Genomic DNA, 17272 nt, shown 5'->3' with positions numbered 1-17272 from the left:
GTTTGTCTGAGGTCTTCTCACCATTAGATTCACATTAAACATTCTCTGTGGGCTGCTGTGTGGGTGACACAGTGTCCTCCTTAGCGTGTCTCCTTACTGTGTCATTGAAATCTGGTCTGCCCTTAATTTTTTTCATCCTTTTGAGTTTAACTTACTGTTCTTCTGACTTCCTAAGACGGATTCTCAGATCACCAGCATTGTACTTTTTTCATTTTTAAAAGTAGATGCATTTCAGATTTGACACATGGTATTTTCATTATCATTTAGTGCAAAATATGTTCTGATTTACATTGTCTTTTCTGCTTTAGTTGATGTTCAATTTAGAACCATGCTGCTTAATTTCCAAACAGTCGGGAATTTTCCTAATTGTCTTTTTGTAATCGACTGTTAACTTTTTTTTTAAAGACTTTATTTATTTATTTATTTGAGAGAGACAAAGTGAGAGCGAGAGAGAGAGCACAGCAGTGGGGGAGGGGCAGCGGGAGCGGGAGAAACAGAGTCAGCGTGGAGTTGGGAGACAGGAGACCGACTGGGTCTCAGAACCCTGAGATCATGACCTGCGCTGAAGTCACACGCTTCATGGACCGAGCCACCCAGGGCCTGCATGATCTACTGTTCTCTTAAATCCACTGTGGCCCGAGAACGTACTTACAATTTTTTTCTTTCAGGCTCTGTAACGTGTTGAGACTTGCTTTATGGTTCATTGTAGATGGGCAGGGTTAGTTTTCTGTGTGTATTTGGAAATAATTTATGCTTTTTGATTGACTGGGTTGCTCTGTATGTTAGTGAGTGTCTTTGTCCTTGTCGTGACTAATCGTCTGTGTTCATATTTAAAGTTCCTGTCAGAGACTGAGAAACCTGCTGAGTCCCGCAGCGTCACCGAGGGGGCATCTCCTGCTTCGAGTTTTGCTTTCTGTATTCTAGAGTGTGTTACTGACGACGCGAGTGTAGGGTCCCCGACTTACTGTTTGTAATTGGATTGGTCTTTGTCTCTGATAGTATTTCTTCCGTGCGGTTCATAATGTCCCACTTCGACGACGGATAGCAGCTTTCTTTATTTTAACTTCAGTCCGTTAACACTCGGCGCCGTGTTAGCTTCGGGCGTGCGGCACAGGGAGTGATCTGGCACTGTGGGCAGCGGCCGGTGCCCCTCCCAGGTGCCCCGCTCCGTCCGCGTCCCCGGTCTCACCCACCCCCTCACCCCCTTCCCTCCCGCGACCCTCGGCGTGTTCTGTTATTAACACTTTGTTTCTTGATTTCTCTATCTAGCAGCTTTCTTTGATTGGCATTTGCATGGTATATAGTTTTCATACTTTTACTTTGTTTTATTAAAAACAAAAACTTTTCTGGGGCACCTGGGTGGCTCAGTGGGTTAAAGCCTCTGCCTTCGGCTCAGGTCATGATCCCAGGGTCCTGGATAGAGCCCCGCATCGGGCTCTCTCTGTTCAGCAGGGAGCCTGCTTCTCCGTCTCTCTCTGCCTGCCTCTCTGCCTACTTGTGATCTCTGTCTGTCAAATAAATAAATAAAATCTTAAAAAAAAAAACTTTTCTGGGGTCCCTGGGGGGCTCAGTCGGCTAAGCATCTGCCTTTGGCTCAGGTTGTGATCTCAGGGTCCTGGGATCAAGTCCTGCATTGGGCTCTCTGCTCGGCAGGGAGCCTGCTTCCTCCTCTCTTTGCCTGCCTCTCTGCCTACTTGTGATCGCTCCGTCAAATAAATAAATAAAATCTTAAAAACCCTTTGAAATAATTAGAGCTTCACAGGAAGTCAGAGAGATAGTATGGGGGGTTCCACTTATCCTCACCCAGTTCCCCCTCAATGGCTTTGTCATTTTTTTTTTTCAAGATTTTATTCATTTATTTGAGAGAGAAAGAGTGAGCCTGAGGTGGGAGGAGCGGGGGGGGGGGGAGCAGGGTCCCCACTGAGCAGGGAGCCGGGCCACACAGGACCCTGAGATCATGACCTGAGCCGAAGGCAGACGCTTAACGGACTGATTCACCCAGGCGCCCCCGCCGGGTTGTATCCGAAGTAACTGTACTGTTGTGTCAGACCAGAAAGCTGATGCTGGTGTGGACTGAGTAGCCCCCCACATTTCCGCTCCACGTCTGGGTCTGCCGTAAAATACAGGTGTCCTGGCAGCGCATGTGCCTCCTGTCCGCTGCCTTCTCTAGTCCTGTTCTCTTTCCCGCCCCAGGTCCTAGCCTCTGGCAACCACTAATCCATTCTCCGGTTCTGTAATTAAGTGGAACCATTCAATTTGTGATTTTTGGAGATTGGCCTGTTTCCCCCGACACAGCGCCCATGACATGCGTTCAAGTGTGTGTGCTGATAGGTCGCTCCCGGGCCGGTGGGTGTTTCACGCTCACCCACTGCAGGGCGTTTAGATGGTCTCAGGTTTTCGGATGTTCTGAGTAAAGCCGCTGTGAATCATCAGCACGTGCGGGTTTTTTGTGTGTAGACACAAGTTTTCTTTTCTCTGGGGTAGGTGTGTAGGAGCGTAGTTGCCGGGCTGCAGGATAAGCGATGTTCAGTTTTTTTGTGTTTTTTTTTTTTTTAAAGATTTTATGTATTTATTTATTTGACAGAGAGATCACAAGTAGACAGAGAGGCAGAGAGAGAGAGAGAGAGGGAAGCAGGCTCCCCACTGAGCAGAGAGCCCGATGCGGGACTCGATCCCAGGACTCTGAGATCATGACCTGAGCCGAAGGCAGCGGCTTAACCCACTGAGCCACCCAGGCGCCCCCCCCCCCCCCCCCCCCCGCTGTTCAGTTTTTTAGGCGAGCGCGCAGCTGTTGCCCAGGGTGGTTGCGCTGTCCCACATTCCCAGCAGCAGGGAAGGAGAGATACCAACCTTGTTGTCATTGTTTTTCGTTTTGGTTGTTAGAATGTGTGTGTAGCAGCAGCTCGCGGGGGCCTCAGCTCGTCTGCATCGTCTGCAGGGCTGGCGAGGGCGGCCGTCTTACTGGCGGGGGCACCTTCTTCGCCAGCGCCTCCCTCTTCAGACGGGATGAGTCAGTTCCTTGTATCTTATCCCTTTTCAAGACTTTCTTAACTATTCTGGGTACTTGGCCCTTCCATAGACATACTAGAATAATTTAGCCCAATGTGGAAAATCCTTTCAGGGATTCTTGATAGGAATTATGTTTAACCTGTATATTAAGTTGGGAGAATTGAAATGTTTACTGTGTTAAGTCATCTAGATCACGGTTCACTGCTCTCCATTATTGAGAACTTTGACCTTTTTATCAGCATTTTGTCATTTTTAACACACAGCTTTTATCTATGTTAGATTTATTCCTAAGTATTTTTCCTTTTTTTTTTTTTCCTTCTTGGTATTTGTAACTGGTATTTTATTTATTTTTTTTTAAAGATTTTATTTATTTATTTGTCAGAGAGAGAGGGAGAGAGAGCGAGCACAGGCACACAGAGAGGCAGGCAGAGGCAGAGGGAGAAGCAGGCTCCCTGCTGAGCAAGGAGCCCGATGCGGGACTCGATCCCAGGACGCTGGGATCATGACCTGAGCCGAAGGCAGCTGCTTAACCCACTGAGCCACCCAGGCGTCCCGTAACTGGTATTTTAAATTTTGGTTTTCACCTGTTCATTCTGCTGTATAGAACTAGAGATGGATTTTGTATGTTTGTCTTTTATCTTAAAACCTTGCTGACCTTACTGTTAGTACTAGGAGTGTTTTTGTAGATCCTATGTAATTTTCTACATGGACAGTCATGTTATCTGCAAACAGAGACAGTTTTATTTCTTTCTTCTATAACCCGTATGCTTTTTATTTTCTTCTTTTCTGCCCTGTGGGTCTGTCTGGCACATAGACTATTATATGTAATAGCAGTGGTGAGCCTCCCTTCTTGCTTCTTGTTCCTAGTCCTGGAAAGCTTTCAGTATTTCACCATTACGTATGATGTCAGCTTACTGCTGGTTTTGTTGTTGTTGTTTGTTTTTGTGTTGTGTGTGTGTGTGTTTTGTTTTGTTTTCCGGTAGATTGCTCATCTAAAACTATTGACTGTTTTCTTGATTAAAATCCATCTTGTGGTGGGTTGGTGCAGTGCAGACAATGCTGTCAGATTCAGAAGCAGGGTCTGGAGACGTAGGTTTCAGAGTCCTGTCATGGCTGTGATCATGGAAGCCATACAGAAGGGTGGTGTTTCTGAAAATGTCAAGGCACTTGTGGTTAAGTCTTTGAAAAATAAAGGACAGGGACCGTTTGGGGGGAAAGATGGTTTTGGGAAGGAAGACTAATACCCGTCCTCTTAGGCAGAGGGAAGGGTAGGGGTGGAAGACTGAAGTACTGGTGGAGAAGATGACTTTTGTCTTATCCTTACTTGGGAACATGCGGTCATTTGAGTGGGGAGGTGACTGGGATTCGCCAGAGGACGGAAGACATGGGGAAGTTGGTCATGCGTTGGTAGAGGTCAACAACCGACAAGGGAGATCAGTAGTCCTGCCTTTGTATTGGCTCTGGCGTCCTGTTCGGGCTGTCTGGCGGGGAGAGCGCCTGGACCGTCGCAGGCCCAGCGGCGCAAGTGTGGCCGTCGGAGCTGCGGTGCGCGGTGGCCGGGGCCGGGAGCCAAGGAGAGCTTGCGGCGGAGGAGGCGGGGCGGAGCCGGGCCTGGATCGTGCGTCTGCGCAGCGGCGGCGGTACCGACCGCGTGCTCTCGGCGGCGGGCGCGGGGCGCGGGGCGCGGGGCGCGGGGCGGCGGCCGCTCTTCCTCCGCGGCGCGCGCCTTCTTCACCGCGGGCGCAGCGCAGCCGGGAGCTGGAGCTGGAGCGGCCGCTGCTTGGGGTGGAGCCAGACACCGAGCCACCGTCTGATGTGACACTCGAGAGTCCTGGCTCTTTGCTCTGTGGACGGGGCGAGCGCTGGGGTGAGGATGTTGTGCTCCGAGTAGACCGGTGCTTTGTTCTTTTTCTTCAAAGATTTTATTCATTTGACCCAGAGACGCAGCGAGAGACACAAGCGGGGCGCGTGGGAGAGGGAGGAGCAGGCTCCCCGCCGATGCGGGGCCCGACGCGGGGCTCGATCCCAGGGCCCTGGGGTCAGGACCTGAGCCGAATGCAGACGCTTAACGACGGGGCGCCCCTAAATAAGGCTGATCCCGACTGGAGTCTTCCAGTGGATAAAGGCGGGTCTCGCCATCCTAGGGGGACCCGGCGGGAGGCTCGCGGGAGTTGGGGGCCCGGGAACCCCTGTCGCGCGTGCAGGACCACGGAACACGTGAGGGGGAGCCTCAGACGCCGCCGAAAACACGGGGCCGTGGGAGCGGGCACTGGCCGGCGCAGACCGTGAGGACGCGGCCAGTCTGGGTGGGACTGGGGTGGATCCAGGACGCGGTCCGCGCTGTGGGAGTGGTACCTGGCCTGCTGCCAGCCGATGCCAGGAACTGTGCACCGCCGGCGTGTGTGCTCTTCGCACAGTGTTGACCACACCGCTGCATCAGCTCCTTAGAGGTCTTACTTGTTTAGACGGTCTCTACACCCAGTACGAGTCTTGGACTCACAACCCTGGGATCAAGAGTCACATGCTCTTCCAGCTGGGCCAGCCAGGCGCCCCTGTTCCTGAATTATTTTTGTTTTTTACAGCACTTTGTTTTTCCTAAATGGAACATAGCCAAATATTGGATTTTGTTTCTAATATATTATTTTTTTCTTCTAAGGAAAACATTTAAGAATACATTTGCAAATATAGATGCTAGCAAAAACATCGTTTTGAGGAGATTAAGCAATAAAATAGAATAAATGTGTATCTAAAGTCTATCTCCATAAGTGGTGATCATGTAGAAAAAGCCAACTGAACCATGTTGGCACGTTCTAATCACTCTGTATGGAGCTAACGTGTCTTTTTTGCCATACGAACGAGAAATGATCCAAGATACTGTTGTGCTCTTCCTGGTCAGTGATATCTGCCAAACTGGGGAATTGTTTAAATTAAAAACTGCACCTAAAAAAACAACTTTGTACATCTAACAACTTAGATTACTTTTATTTTCTTAATTTCTTATAAATTTTCATGTTTGAGTATTTTCTGTTTTTTTATTCCCTAAATGTTAGGCATTATAAAATTCAGTGTTTACTGTAACATTATTAGATGTTGGATCAACAAGTAGAAGATACATAAAATTACTTAGTTTAATTGCAGGGGGAGATGAGGGTGAATATTGCAATAAAGGTAGGTAGCAAATAACAATACTGAGTTGTAAATATTTCAGTGTATTTCTGCTTGCAAACTCTGTGACTACTAAGGCTTATTTTATAATTATTCTTCCTAATTTCAGCAACTGAGTAGGCTTTAATTTCTTAATGGCCTAAAAACTGCTTTCTCATTTTTATTACTTGGTAAATATTCCAGCCCTGACACATTGAAAAAATTTTTCCATCCTCTGCCCTCCAGAACTTTGTCCTTCCTGTGAGTCACTGTGATGCACGCCGGTGCACGAGCTCTCTGGGGCTGGGGTGAGGCCTTTCTCGTGAGCCTTCTGTTTCACTCCTTACCAACGGTCGCTCTGTCCCTTGGGAAAGTGGAGCCACCGAGGCCGTGTTCATAGGAGCAGGGGGTTGTATGGGTGGGTGGGGGGGGGTGTCAGATGCCGGGATGACTCCTGTTCTTCGTGGTCTCTGCATTTCCCGGGAACCTGCAGCACGTTGGTGACGCAGAGCATAGGAAGGCGTTGATGTTTTAAGGAGACGCTGGGCTGGGCTGCTCTGGGTAACCATGGGCACCTGTTGGATATCCTGAGTGTCTAAGTTCGGTCGCTTTTCCAAGAAGGCTTTCTAAACTTTGGGAGTTGTATAACTATGGCTGAAGTTTTAGGAGACGGGATCTTGGTATGTTAAAGATACTTTATTCAGTATAGAGTATTACTTTGATTATAGAAGCATTTGTGGAAAGCTTCTATTCCTGCCGTGTGGGAAGGCAGGATATACTTGGTTCAGTATTGGATTTAGCGTTGCTCTGACTCGGGTGCTGGGATGGGGGGTGTCCCCTGGGTGATCCGCATTTAGAAGGCGCTCTGCCTGTGTGGGACGGTTACTCTCTGCTCCTCTTCCATGTTCGCTTGCTCGGGACCAGTGTTTACCAGTATGTTTTACTAAAAAATGGCCCGTGATTTTATTTTCCTGCTTAGCTCTATAGCTCCGTAAAGCTCACGCTTTTGGGTTACAGGTTTTGTTTTGTTTGTTTTAAATGTTTGGTGTTTATGTCCTTTACTCTTGGCATTCAAGGCACCTGTCTTCCTTTCGGGCCCTGTGTCCTGTCTGCACTATCCAGTGGCAATTCTGGTGGCGCTCCAGGCTTGTAAACCCTCAAGCCCTGTGTTCATTTAATTTTGTGAAACAGCATGTGGCGACTTGCTTCTATGTTTGCATAAGGAAATAATTAGCAATAACACTTGTTCCTTGATAGTTCTTAGGTAGAAAAGTGTTGGAAATAGTTACATCTTGGATGTCTGGGAATCTTTTTTTTTTCTTTTTCTCTACAGAGTTATAGAGAAAAAATAGAGTTATAGAGAAAAAATTAATAAACAGTTGAGGTGTATGTGTTTTTAGCCCTTGGTATTTAATGTAGAGCTTATAGAGGGGAAGGCTTTGGAACTTAGCGGGTGGCCAGGCTCAGGCCCGCCCCCGTGGCGTGGGTGAGGGTTGTCTGCACCGTTCCTGGGACGCCCAGAGCGGTTGTGCATTCATGGAGCCTTTTGCCATAGAGTTGGTAAAATCCGCATTTCCTACATTTTATATTTATTTTTCACACACTTAATTTTGCCTGCTTTCTGTTTTCTCTTAGCTCTGTCTGACTTTCATACATTAAACTGTCGCATTAGGCAGTTAAATGTTTCAGAACAAGAACTCGAACTTGCATACGTCACTGGAGGGTCTTTGCTCTGACAGCAGCGCTGCAGGCTTGTGTCTCCTGTGCTGTCCCCACTGCCCTGTGCTCCATGCGGCCCAGTCCTGCCCACGGACCCTCCCTGTGACGACGAGAATGCTCTAGATCTGTGATGTCCACTGTGGTAGCCAAGGGCCAGGGTGGCTGTTGATCTGTTGAAATGAGGCTAATGTGACGGAGGGACTGGACTGTTCATTTCACTTCGTGTAAATTCGTATTAAAATGGTCACGTGCGGCCGGGGGCGCTTCGTCGGGCAGCACAGGCACGTAGGCTTGTGTGCGGGAGTGAGCGCTGTGAGCTGGAGACGCTGGAGACGGACCGAGGGCGGCCGTGCAGTGGCAGCGGCCCTGGAGGGCCTGGTCTGAGGAGGCGTGGTGCCCGGGGCTCCCGAGCGCGCACTCCCGTCCCCTGTGCTCTCGGACGAGGAAGCCCACGTTCAGACTTGTGGGCGCCCCGGTGGAGCCTCGCCCCTGCTCCTCCGCGCTCTGCTCGTGTCCACGCTGTGCGCCCGGGACCCAGGCCACCGCCGGGGCGCCCTAGGCCCTGGGCCGACGGGCAGGGCGGACTCAGGCTCTGCTGCCCGCTCTGCCGTCGGCCGGGCGCCGCGTCTCCGAGGAGTCAGTCACGGTTCTGGCCTCCTTGTTCTCCGGCGTGAAACATGCGAGGCTCGCATCGCCGCGGCGGTCTTGCAGGGGTCGGCCTGGTGGAGCCCCGAGGCTAGGGAAGGGCCGCTCCTGGCGCGCGCGGCCGTGTGTCCGGTGCAGCCGAACCGCGCGGTTTTCGAGCCTCAGGAGCGCGTCGTGTGCGAGCGGAGCCGCTGCCGGGAACAGCGAGGCACGGAGCCCCGGGCGCTCGGGGTGCGCGGGCTGCTGTGCGGGGCGGGCGCGGGTGTGGAGCCCCGAGGGCCGGCGCCGGTGCGGACGCTGCCTGGGGAGGCCGCGCGGGCCACGCGGGGAGAGCGACGCGCGCGCGAGAAGTCGTGGGGATTCGGAGTGCGTCCTCGTCTGTTTGACGCCTGAACTTTTGTCCGGTCACGCGTCCCCGATGTTTTACCGAAGTACACCCCCCCCCCCCGCAACGGAGGCGCCGCAGGCGGGATGCTACCCCGGCGGTCACCCGGCGTTGATGGCGGCCCGGTTGTCGCCACTGGGGACCTGGAAGTGTCCTTCCCTTGCGAGCCGTCGGCGCTCCGGGGGCGGACGGGCAGGCGCGGGGCTGCTCTGGCGCGGCAGCTCCTACGACGGCCGCCGGGAGGAGCGGCTCGGGGCGCGGCGCTGGGCCGGCTGCGGGGGCGGGCTGCGGGCCCCGACTGAAGCGCCCCTGCGCGGCCGAGAACCCGGCAGACGACCAGGACAGACAGACCGGTTTCGGACTGGAGGACGCCGCCGCGAGTGACGCCGCGCAGTCGGGGGACGCTGAAGACTGACGTGCCCGTGGCGGGCGGAGCGGGACGGAGCCCCACCGTGCGGGCGCGCAGTGACCTCCGGACGGAGCCCGCGGGCCCAGTTCGCCGTCGCGCAGACCCGCGAGTGGGTGCGCGGCCTCCGCCCCCGCTGCAGGCGCGTCCGGCCGGGGCTGCCCGCGGACCGAGCCGTCGGCCGGCGCCCGGGGGAAGCCCTTCCCGGAGGCCCTCGGCAGTTGGGAGCGCTGGGCACTCCCGGTTGTCACGTTCAGCGCTGTTGACTACTTAGTTCAGATGGTTTCGATACCTTTTTGCCATTTTTCTTAAGTATTTGAAGGAAAGCTTATTGTCTGTACCCAGAAGTAATGGTTTGGCTGTCCAGAACGCGGGAGTGTTTGGGCCCCGGCGCTGTTGGCGCGCGGTCGGATTGCGCGGGACGTGCGGACGTGCACGGACAACGGTGTTTGCGCGCCTGCGGCTGAGTCTTCTTCCCTGAGCCTGTCCCGGCACCAGTGTCCTTCTCAGTATGGAACTGAGCCCAAGTCTTCATTTTATTTATTTTATTTTTAATTTTTTTAAGATTTCATTTATCGGACACAGAGAGACAGATCACAAGTAGGCAGAGAGGCAGGCGGCGGGGGTTGGGGGGCGGGGAGCAGGCCCCCTGCTGAGCAGAGACCGATGCGGGCCGTGATCCCAGAACCCTGGGATGGTGACGGGAGCTGAAGGCAGAGGCCCAACCCACTACTAAAATCGTCATCTTTAAGAGAGGAAGGAAGTGATTACCTCAAAGAGAGGGTTCACCTCCTGGATGACTTGATGTCGGAGGACCTTTACCCTTGGATCACTTACAGGTGTATTGAGAATTGCAAGCCGCGCGGCTACCCTTTTCTCCCCATAGAAGAGCACTGACTGCTTCAGAACGTTACTGGTTTTGTCAGTACGAAACTCGAAACAGGGAAGATATTTCCCTGAGGTTCTAGAAGTCATTACGCACTCATACAAGCCTCTTCCAGTGTTTTATGTCAGATTTATATCAGTATAACCTATTTAAGACAGACTTTACAGATTAGCTTTAGATGTGCTGTCAGTATTTAGTAAATACAGGAACAACCAGTTTTGGCTTTAAATATGTAGAATTAATTTAAAAATTTTAAACAAGGGTACATAATGAGTGTCTTTTGTTTCCATGCAGTTGCTGTGATTGGCTGATAAATATTTGTCAAAGAAAGAGAGAACTGAAAGCTCGCACAGTGTGGCTCGGGCATCCTGAAAAGTGCGAAGAAAAGCATCCCAGAAATTCTATAAAAAATCAGAAATACAATGTATTTACCTTTATACCTGGGGTAAGACTATTACATTTTTATGAGTGGGTTTCATATGAGAAATTGCTGGTTTCTTTTGTTTTCACTGATCTTTTTTTTAATATTTTTTTCCCTGTTAATTGTGTCACCTACAAATGAATGACCTTTTGTTTCTGAACTGTCCATGTTTCAGATAGTTCTTAAATAATTCATGCACACTTTTAGTGGGTACATTATGGAGTTCATTGAAAGAAAATTTATAGTTTGACTTTGGTCCTGGATAAACATATTTATATTACTGTAGAAATAATCAAGTAAGCCTAAATTAAATTATTAGAAAATGAGTCATAAGTTTTGTGTGCAGGTGAGTTGGAATGTTAAGTTGAAAGCTTGCCAAGGAACTTCGTGATCAAAGTAAAATAATTTTTTACACAACCATGACTCAGTAACAAAATATCTGTAAGCATTTGTAAATGTATTTTTTACTTCACATTATAAATTTCTGGCCATGTTATATTGGTATGTCATTATTTATCTTTAATTAGGTATTATGCTAAGTGTAAATAATGAAGTTTAAATATTTTGTTACTTTTTTTGTTGCCAGTGATATTTTTGGCTTAAGATACAAAGCTGAGTTTCTATTTAGAATGATTGAATGGGTTTTTTTGTTTGTTTTTTTTACATTATTTCCTATTTTTATAGACCAATTTATTCATCTTTCTAAAGGCAGAAGGAAGCTGGTACTGGTTATATTTCTATATCAAGGTTTTTGAGACATTCTAGCTATCTGCTCTGATGCCCTTTTGCAAGAAAATCTCTTGGTAATGTGAAATAAGGGCTGTTTTATTTTTCATGTTTTAATTTAAATAATCATGCTGATTTTATATTGGGCATTGATTGCCCCTCACCACCCTCCCCCAACCATCTAATAGTTGGCGAATGCTTCATATCTAATTTACTCGTTATTAAAACACGCGGAACTGCTGGCTCCATCATGAAATGACAGGTCTTTTGTCAGGACAGTCAAATGTGCGCTGTCTTTCAGGCAGATAAATATTCTCATCTTTATTGAATGAAGCTGCTGTTTTCTTTAAATTTTAAATACTCGCAGATCGGTGAAGCATTGTACGTTTTCCTAAAGGTCACAAAGTTCATTCAGTAGACAATAGAGTATTGATTACAGTGGTGTGCAGCCCCACAGTGCAGCCCCACTCTGACCAGAGCGAACCCCCACAGCCGCCAGGACAGTCCGCGTCCTGAGGGTACCTGTTGGTGTGGCTGTGTGACTCTTACCGTGCGAATTCATCCTTAGATTGCCTCTTAAATTGGGCTTTTCATCTAAAACGTAGTATTTTAGAAACATCTGATAATTGCACAGTAGGAATTCTATGCCATTTTTAGCACAAATGGCAATTTTTGAATTGCTAATAGATATAATTTATGCTAACTGAGATTTTAAAGAAATCACTGAGGAAAAGAGCTTTCTCTCCTGCTGAGATTAATTTATGAAATGACACAAAACATTTTTAGACAGCAATTGAATATGATTATGAATATAAACGTGTCATCAATGCAGCTGATTTTTAAGTTGCAAAAATAACTGTATGATGATGTGGAAAACTTCATTATGTTAAAAACTGTGGTTCCAGACTCTAAGTCAACTGTGAGTACTTAACCCATTGCTCTGCTCTTGTTAAAATTTCTGCGCCTTCCAAGTTGCAATATGAGACGGCATCCAGGGAGATTTTGATTTGGAAGTTGCAAGGTTGTAAGTTTAATTGCAATTATGGTGCGCCACTTGAATTATTCCCGTCTATAAACATGAGTTTTGTTCCATTTTGATTTTCAATTTAAATTTAATAATTTGAGAATTTGTAAGTAGAAGTCTATTAATAAACCAGATCTTGGGTTTGCTTCCTTAAAGATAACTCTGTTTGAATTAAAAAACAAAAACAAAGTTTCAGGATTTGCTTTCCTAAATTTTATTGAATGATACTTATTTTGTATTTGAAAATGTTATTGCAGATCATCTGCCAAGAGATTATAAATGGTATAGGTCGTGTCTTCCTGAATTGGTCTGCAGTTCACGCGCTTTTCGTGTCGTCATTTATGCTTCGAGAAAAGTAAATAGAGGAGATTAAGGCAATTTTTATGAAGTCATAATGTGTACGTTTTGCTTGTTCATTCAGTTATTTTAAAGCTACCCAGATGTTCATGTTCAGAGACATGGCTATCACATTTTTTACCTTTTTATAAATGCAGCGTTAATATAATTTTCTCATTATAAAATTTTCTGAGTTATCAAGATATACATTTTTGTGTATATAAATACAGATAATTATTGACTTAGTAACATTGATTGGGAAGGTTTTGCTATCTCATTTGCTTTGATCTACAAAGATTTATAGAGGAGTGTGCAAAACTCAAAATCGTATATAAGAAAATAAATACTTGTAGAGGATGCTGTTAACATAATTGGACATTCTAGTTGTCTTTTGTTTCAATTTATTTTAACTATAACTCTGAGTAGGCCTAATAAACATGGGGTTCAGTCACGGGAAAGCTGGTGTCAGAGTCAAACTACATTTACTGTCACTCAGGGCTGGTCGTCACTGATGCAGATGCCGCTAGATACTGTGTGGATTTAATTAATTGAAGTATTACAGGTTTTCCTTCAAGAGATTGTGTTAATTTTTTTCTTTTCCTTTTCAGGTTTTATATGAACAATTCAAGTTTTTCTTGAATCTCTATTTTCTGGTAGTATCCTGCTCCCAGTTCGTACCAGCACTGAAAATAGGCTACCTCTACACCTACTGGGCTCCTCTGGTAAAAGAACAGATTTTTGAAATTAAGTTAAATTATTAACTATTTAATATCTGATTTTAAGAGTGCAGATGGTTGCCAGATAAACCAACCCGATCTCAAGACACGCGGTCTTATTGCTGTTTCTCATCGTGCTTCTGCTGCGAGATCGTGCAGAGCTGTGCGGCAAGGGGGTTCGCAGCCTCGCTGGAGTGTCACGGCCTTGGCCCAGAGGCCACTAGGCGCCTTTGCTGCTGGGCGTGAGGGCTGGTTTCCATGGGGCATCCTAGACGTGCCCTGCGGCACCAGGTCTGTTTCTCCGGCGGCCAGCTCTCTCCCATGCAGACGGCGCTGTCGGTGTCTGCTCAGTGGCTCTTGGCGTCCTGACGGACGGGCAGTTCTTACTGTTTGGCTGAAGTAGCTCACTGATGAAGTCCAGACGGTTTCGGGCTGACAGCTCAGGGTGTAACAGTTTGTGAAAGGCAGCTGACCCTTAGCATCAAGTATTTCAACTTGAGACATAATGCTGTTTTAATGGTTTGATGCCGTTTGCCAATAATTTTCAGCTTATACAGACAAAATGTGGGCCTTTTTCTTCCTCTCACCTGGAAGAATGCACTGCTTCCTTTTGGGCAGATTACCAGCATAATCTGGTCAAGAAAACATAGTGAGTGAAAGGGCAGAGCAGTGCCCACATCCCCACCTAAGCGCTCCCTTCGGAACTGGAGATGTGGTCACCGGGCTCCCGAGCTCGTCTGTGTGCTTGGTGCCGCCCTGCCGCCATCCAGGGATGGACTTAGATGCGCCAGGGAGGGCCGCCGGGGGACAGGAACCTCGCCGAGAGGCTCGGTTGAAGCAGTGTCTCCTGTCGCATCCACATGGATTCCGAATAGCGTGGGTTTGAGCGGAGGAAGTAACCGTGTTTGTTGTACAAATACACAGTCACTGAGTGAACGAATACCTCTCCACTCATTAGATTAGCAAAGGCTGGAAGACATCAGGCTTATTGAAGTAGGTGGTCAAGGAAGGCCGCTCTGAGGGCCGGCACCCGAATGCCATCTGGACGACAGAGGGTCTGGGCCGTGTGTGCAGCAGGGGAGAGATGTGCAGGCAGGGGGAGCCCGGGGGCTGGGGTGTGGCTGGAGCGTGGGGACACCGGGCTGTGATGGGGGGAGGTCAGCAGGCACTCCCGTTTCCTCCTGAGTGGGGGAGAGCTGTCTGCCTCTGTAGGTGTTGTGCAGCTCAGGAAGCGCAGAGCTGTTGTCACAGTAGGCTCAGGCCAGGCAGCTGTGGAGAGAGGACGGGGGCACCGGTTTCTTTCTTCCTCGCTCCTTTCTTCCTCTGCGGGCAACCCCTGTTCTGCATTTGAGACTCCGTTGTTACGTCTCTCTTAATAATTGTGCTGTTCATGTTCGTGTCGCTGGAATAAAACCGAGTGTTGTTTGCATGCTGTAAAAATTTATATAAAGATGATCTTACTGTATATGTCCTTTTGCATCATGCTTTTTTGGCTTAACATTGATGTATATAACGGATCTGTGATGATACATACGTTCTAGTTCGTTCACTTTTCACTTCTCTGAAGTGTTCCACTGACCGGGTATGTCCGTCTTCCAGAAGAGGAGACGTTTCTGCTCATGTTTCCCAGTTACAGACTTTGCTGTCGTGGTCAGTGTGATGGTACGCTGCTCCCCTGTGCTCGTGAGTTGGAGACCCCACAGGCTTTGGCATCCTGGAGGTCTCATTGACAGGCCGCTCCTCACCTCTCCCAGGTTCCCGTAAAAGCAGCGCAGCGTTACAGATAGAGCGTAGGGAAAACACTGGCTCATCCCGTAAACACGGCTGTAGTCAGTGTGTTTATTTCTGGCCCCGCTTCCTACCCCCGCTTCACCTGGTTGCCCTGGACCCCTTCGGCATCACTCCCATCTTGGGTTGAAATTCACTTTAGCAGTGATTGTCTCGGAACACAAGATCTTCTTAAACATCTAAAGTAAAATGTATTCATTTCTGCTTTTCTTCTGCATCTTTTCCTATTAACTGCGATTTAAGTAGCTTTTGACCAAAGAAAGTGTGAGTTGTAGATGGATTCCTGATGAGGGGTTTCAGTTCAACCGTTCAGAGTCGCCTGTGTCGGCCACGGCTGGAGTGAGAGTGTGCGCGCCAGCATCGGTGCCCGCCCTTTGCTTCCGAGTGACGTTTCCGTCCTCTGACTTGATTGTCAGCTGGTGGCGTTGGAAGTGCCTTGTCCTTCTCTTGTTGGCGCGTGAGGATTAACTGTCGTACTTGCGGAAGTGCCGGGGCCAGCCCCTGGCGCCGTGCTTGCGGAAGGGACGCCCTTACCCTGCTGCACTTGGGTGTCAGGGGCCCCAAAGAAAGGTGAAAAGCCCATCTTTCCCATTTGAGTAACGCTTCATTTTGCTTTGTGACACGACCGGCGGGGCTCTCGCGTCCCTGGGCCCAGAAGTGGCCTCTGCTTTATGAAACCTTTCTGTTCTGGGTTCGTCGGCAGCCACAGTCCGTGCCTTTCGTCAGATAATCAGTAACGAAGATTTCCTAGTGTCTGTGCTCGCACTGCCCATGTACGTCTTAACCTCTGATGTAGCAAAAATCTTAAAAAGCTGATGTGGGCATTAGATTCACCGTTGAATCCCAAGAGGCAGGCTGAGGTGTATTGGTTCCTTGATCCAAACTCACCTCAGAAAACTTTTTCTTACACTGAAAAGTCAGATATGTGTGTGTGTGTGTGTGTGTGTGTGTGTGTGTGTGTTTTTAAATTCAGGAGCTGTGCTTCAACAGGGTTCTCCTAGCTCCCGATTCCTTGCTCTCTCCTGCCCACTATGTTGGCCGCATCCTGTCAAAGGCCGGCACTAGCACGTGGTCCTTAGGCTCACACTCTGTGTCTTGATGTCTGTTCTCCGCCTGCCTTCTCAGGAGGCTCAGAGAGAGGAAGTAGTTAGCATTTCCAGATTCTTTGTGCCAGAAACCTGGCAGAGAAGCCCAGCGCACCAGGCTGCAGGTGGCTCTGAACTCTTCGGTTTGGCGTCCCCTGATTTTCAACAAGGCACTTCACGTTTGCTCTGCTCTCCAACTTAAAGGTATTTCTGAGAACAGCGATGGTTTAATCATCTTTCTTTATCAAGTTCTCCGGGCGATGTTATTTACCAGCTCCAGTCTGATCTGATTTCTGTTATATTTTGCCACAGAACAGAAGAGCAAACTGAAAATAAGTGGCTTTATTGCCTCCCCCTGTCAGAGTGAAGATTGCCTTTTGCATCATTCAGCTTTCACAGCGGCTCTTTGAGGGAAAGCTGGTGTCATCAGAGTAAGAGAGTGGATTGTAGTGCTTCCATCAGAGTTAATCAGGTGGAATGGAGCTCCCTGCGCAGGTGGTTCTCCGATGGAGGAGGCGGTGGTTAGTACTGATTTTCCACCGAGGCCTGTTCCGCTGTTTTGCTCCTAGAAGGCCGGACGGGCTGCACAGGTAGCCAGTCTGCGAGCACTCTGATTTTCGGTCCTTCCTTCTGTCCACTCTTTCTTCGGAGGGTCTCTGCACGTCGGAGGTGTGGACGGAGTAGGGAAAGGAGAAGCCACATCGGTTCCCTGGACTCCTGCCTCCTACTGTCCAGAGACAAACACGCATCACTTGAGCTGCACGTTTACTGTGACCTTTGCAAAAGGATGTACATGTGCTGCTGGTGCCTCAGTTTCCTTGTCTGTGAACTAGAGGTGAGGGTGCACACCTCATAAGGTTTTTGTGGCATTTAAGAGGTAACACATCTAAAAGACATAGCAAAGTTGCTGCCATGTAATAATCCCTCAAGGTTACTAACTGATTCTGTAAAATATCGGTGGAATTTTATAAAAATACGTCTT

The 17272-nt window shown here is 48.6% G+C and overlaps 1 protein-coding gene across 7 annotated transcripts in view; it reads left to right on the top strand.

The window, feature by feature from the left end:
• Positions 1-17272, top strand: part of ATP9B (ATPase phospholipid transporting 9B (putative)) — a 223685-nt gene that overhangs the window by 25003 nt on the left and 181410 nt on the right. For all 7 annotated transcript variants that reach the window (XM_044242779.1, XM_044242783.1, XM_044242781.1 and 4 more), the window contains exons 3-4: positions 10489-10639; positions 13310-13423. In XM_044242779.1, the coding sequence (XP_044098714.1) occupies positions 10489-10639; positions 13310-13423 (265 nt within the window). The remainder of the gene's footprint in view (positions 1-10488; positions 10640-13309; positions 13424-17272) is intronic.

This window comes from Neovison vison, chromosome 3 (genome assembly GCF_020171115.1).
Source record: "Neovison vison isolate M4711 chromosome 3, ASM_NN_V1, whole genome shotgun sequence".
Taxonomy (NCBI): domain Eukaryota; kingdom Metazoa; phylum Chordata; class Mammalia; order Carnivora; family Mustelidae; genus Neogale; species Neogale vison.
This window is presented reverse-complemented; position numbering and strand designations above follow the sequence as displayed.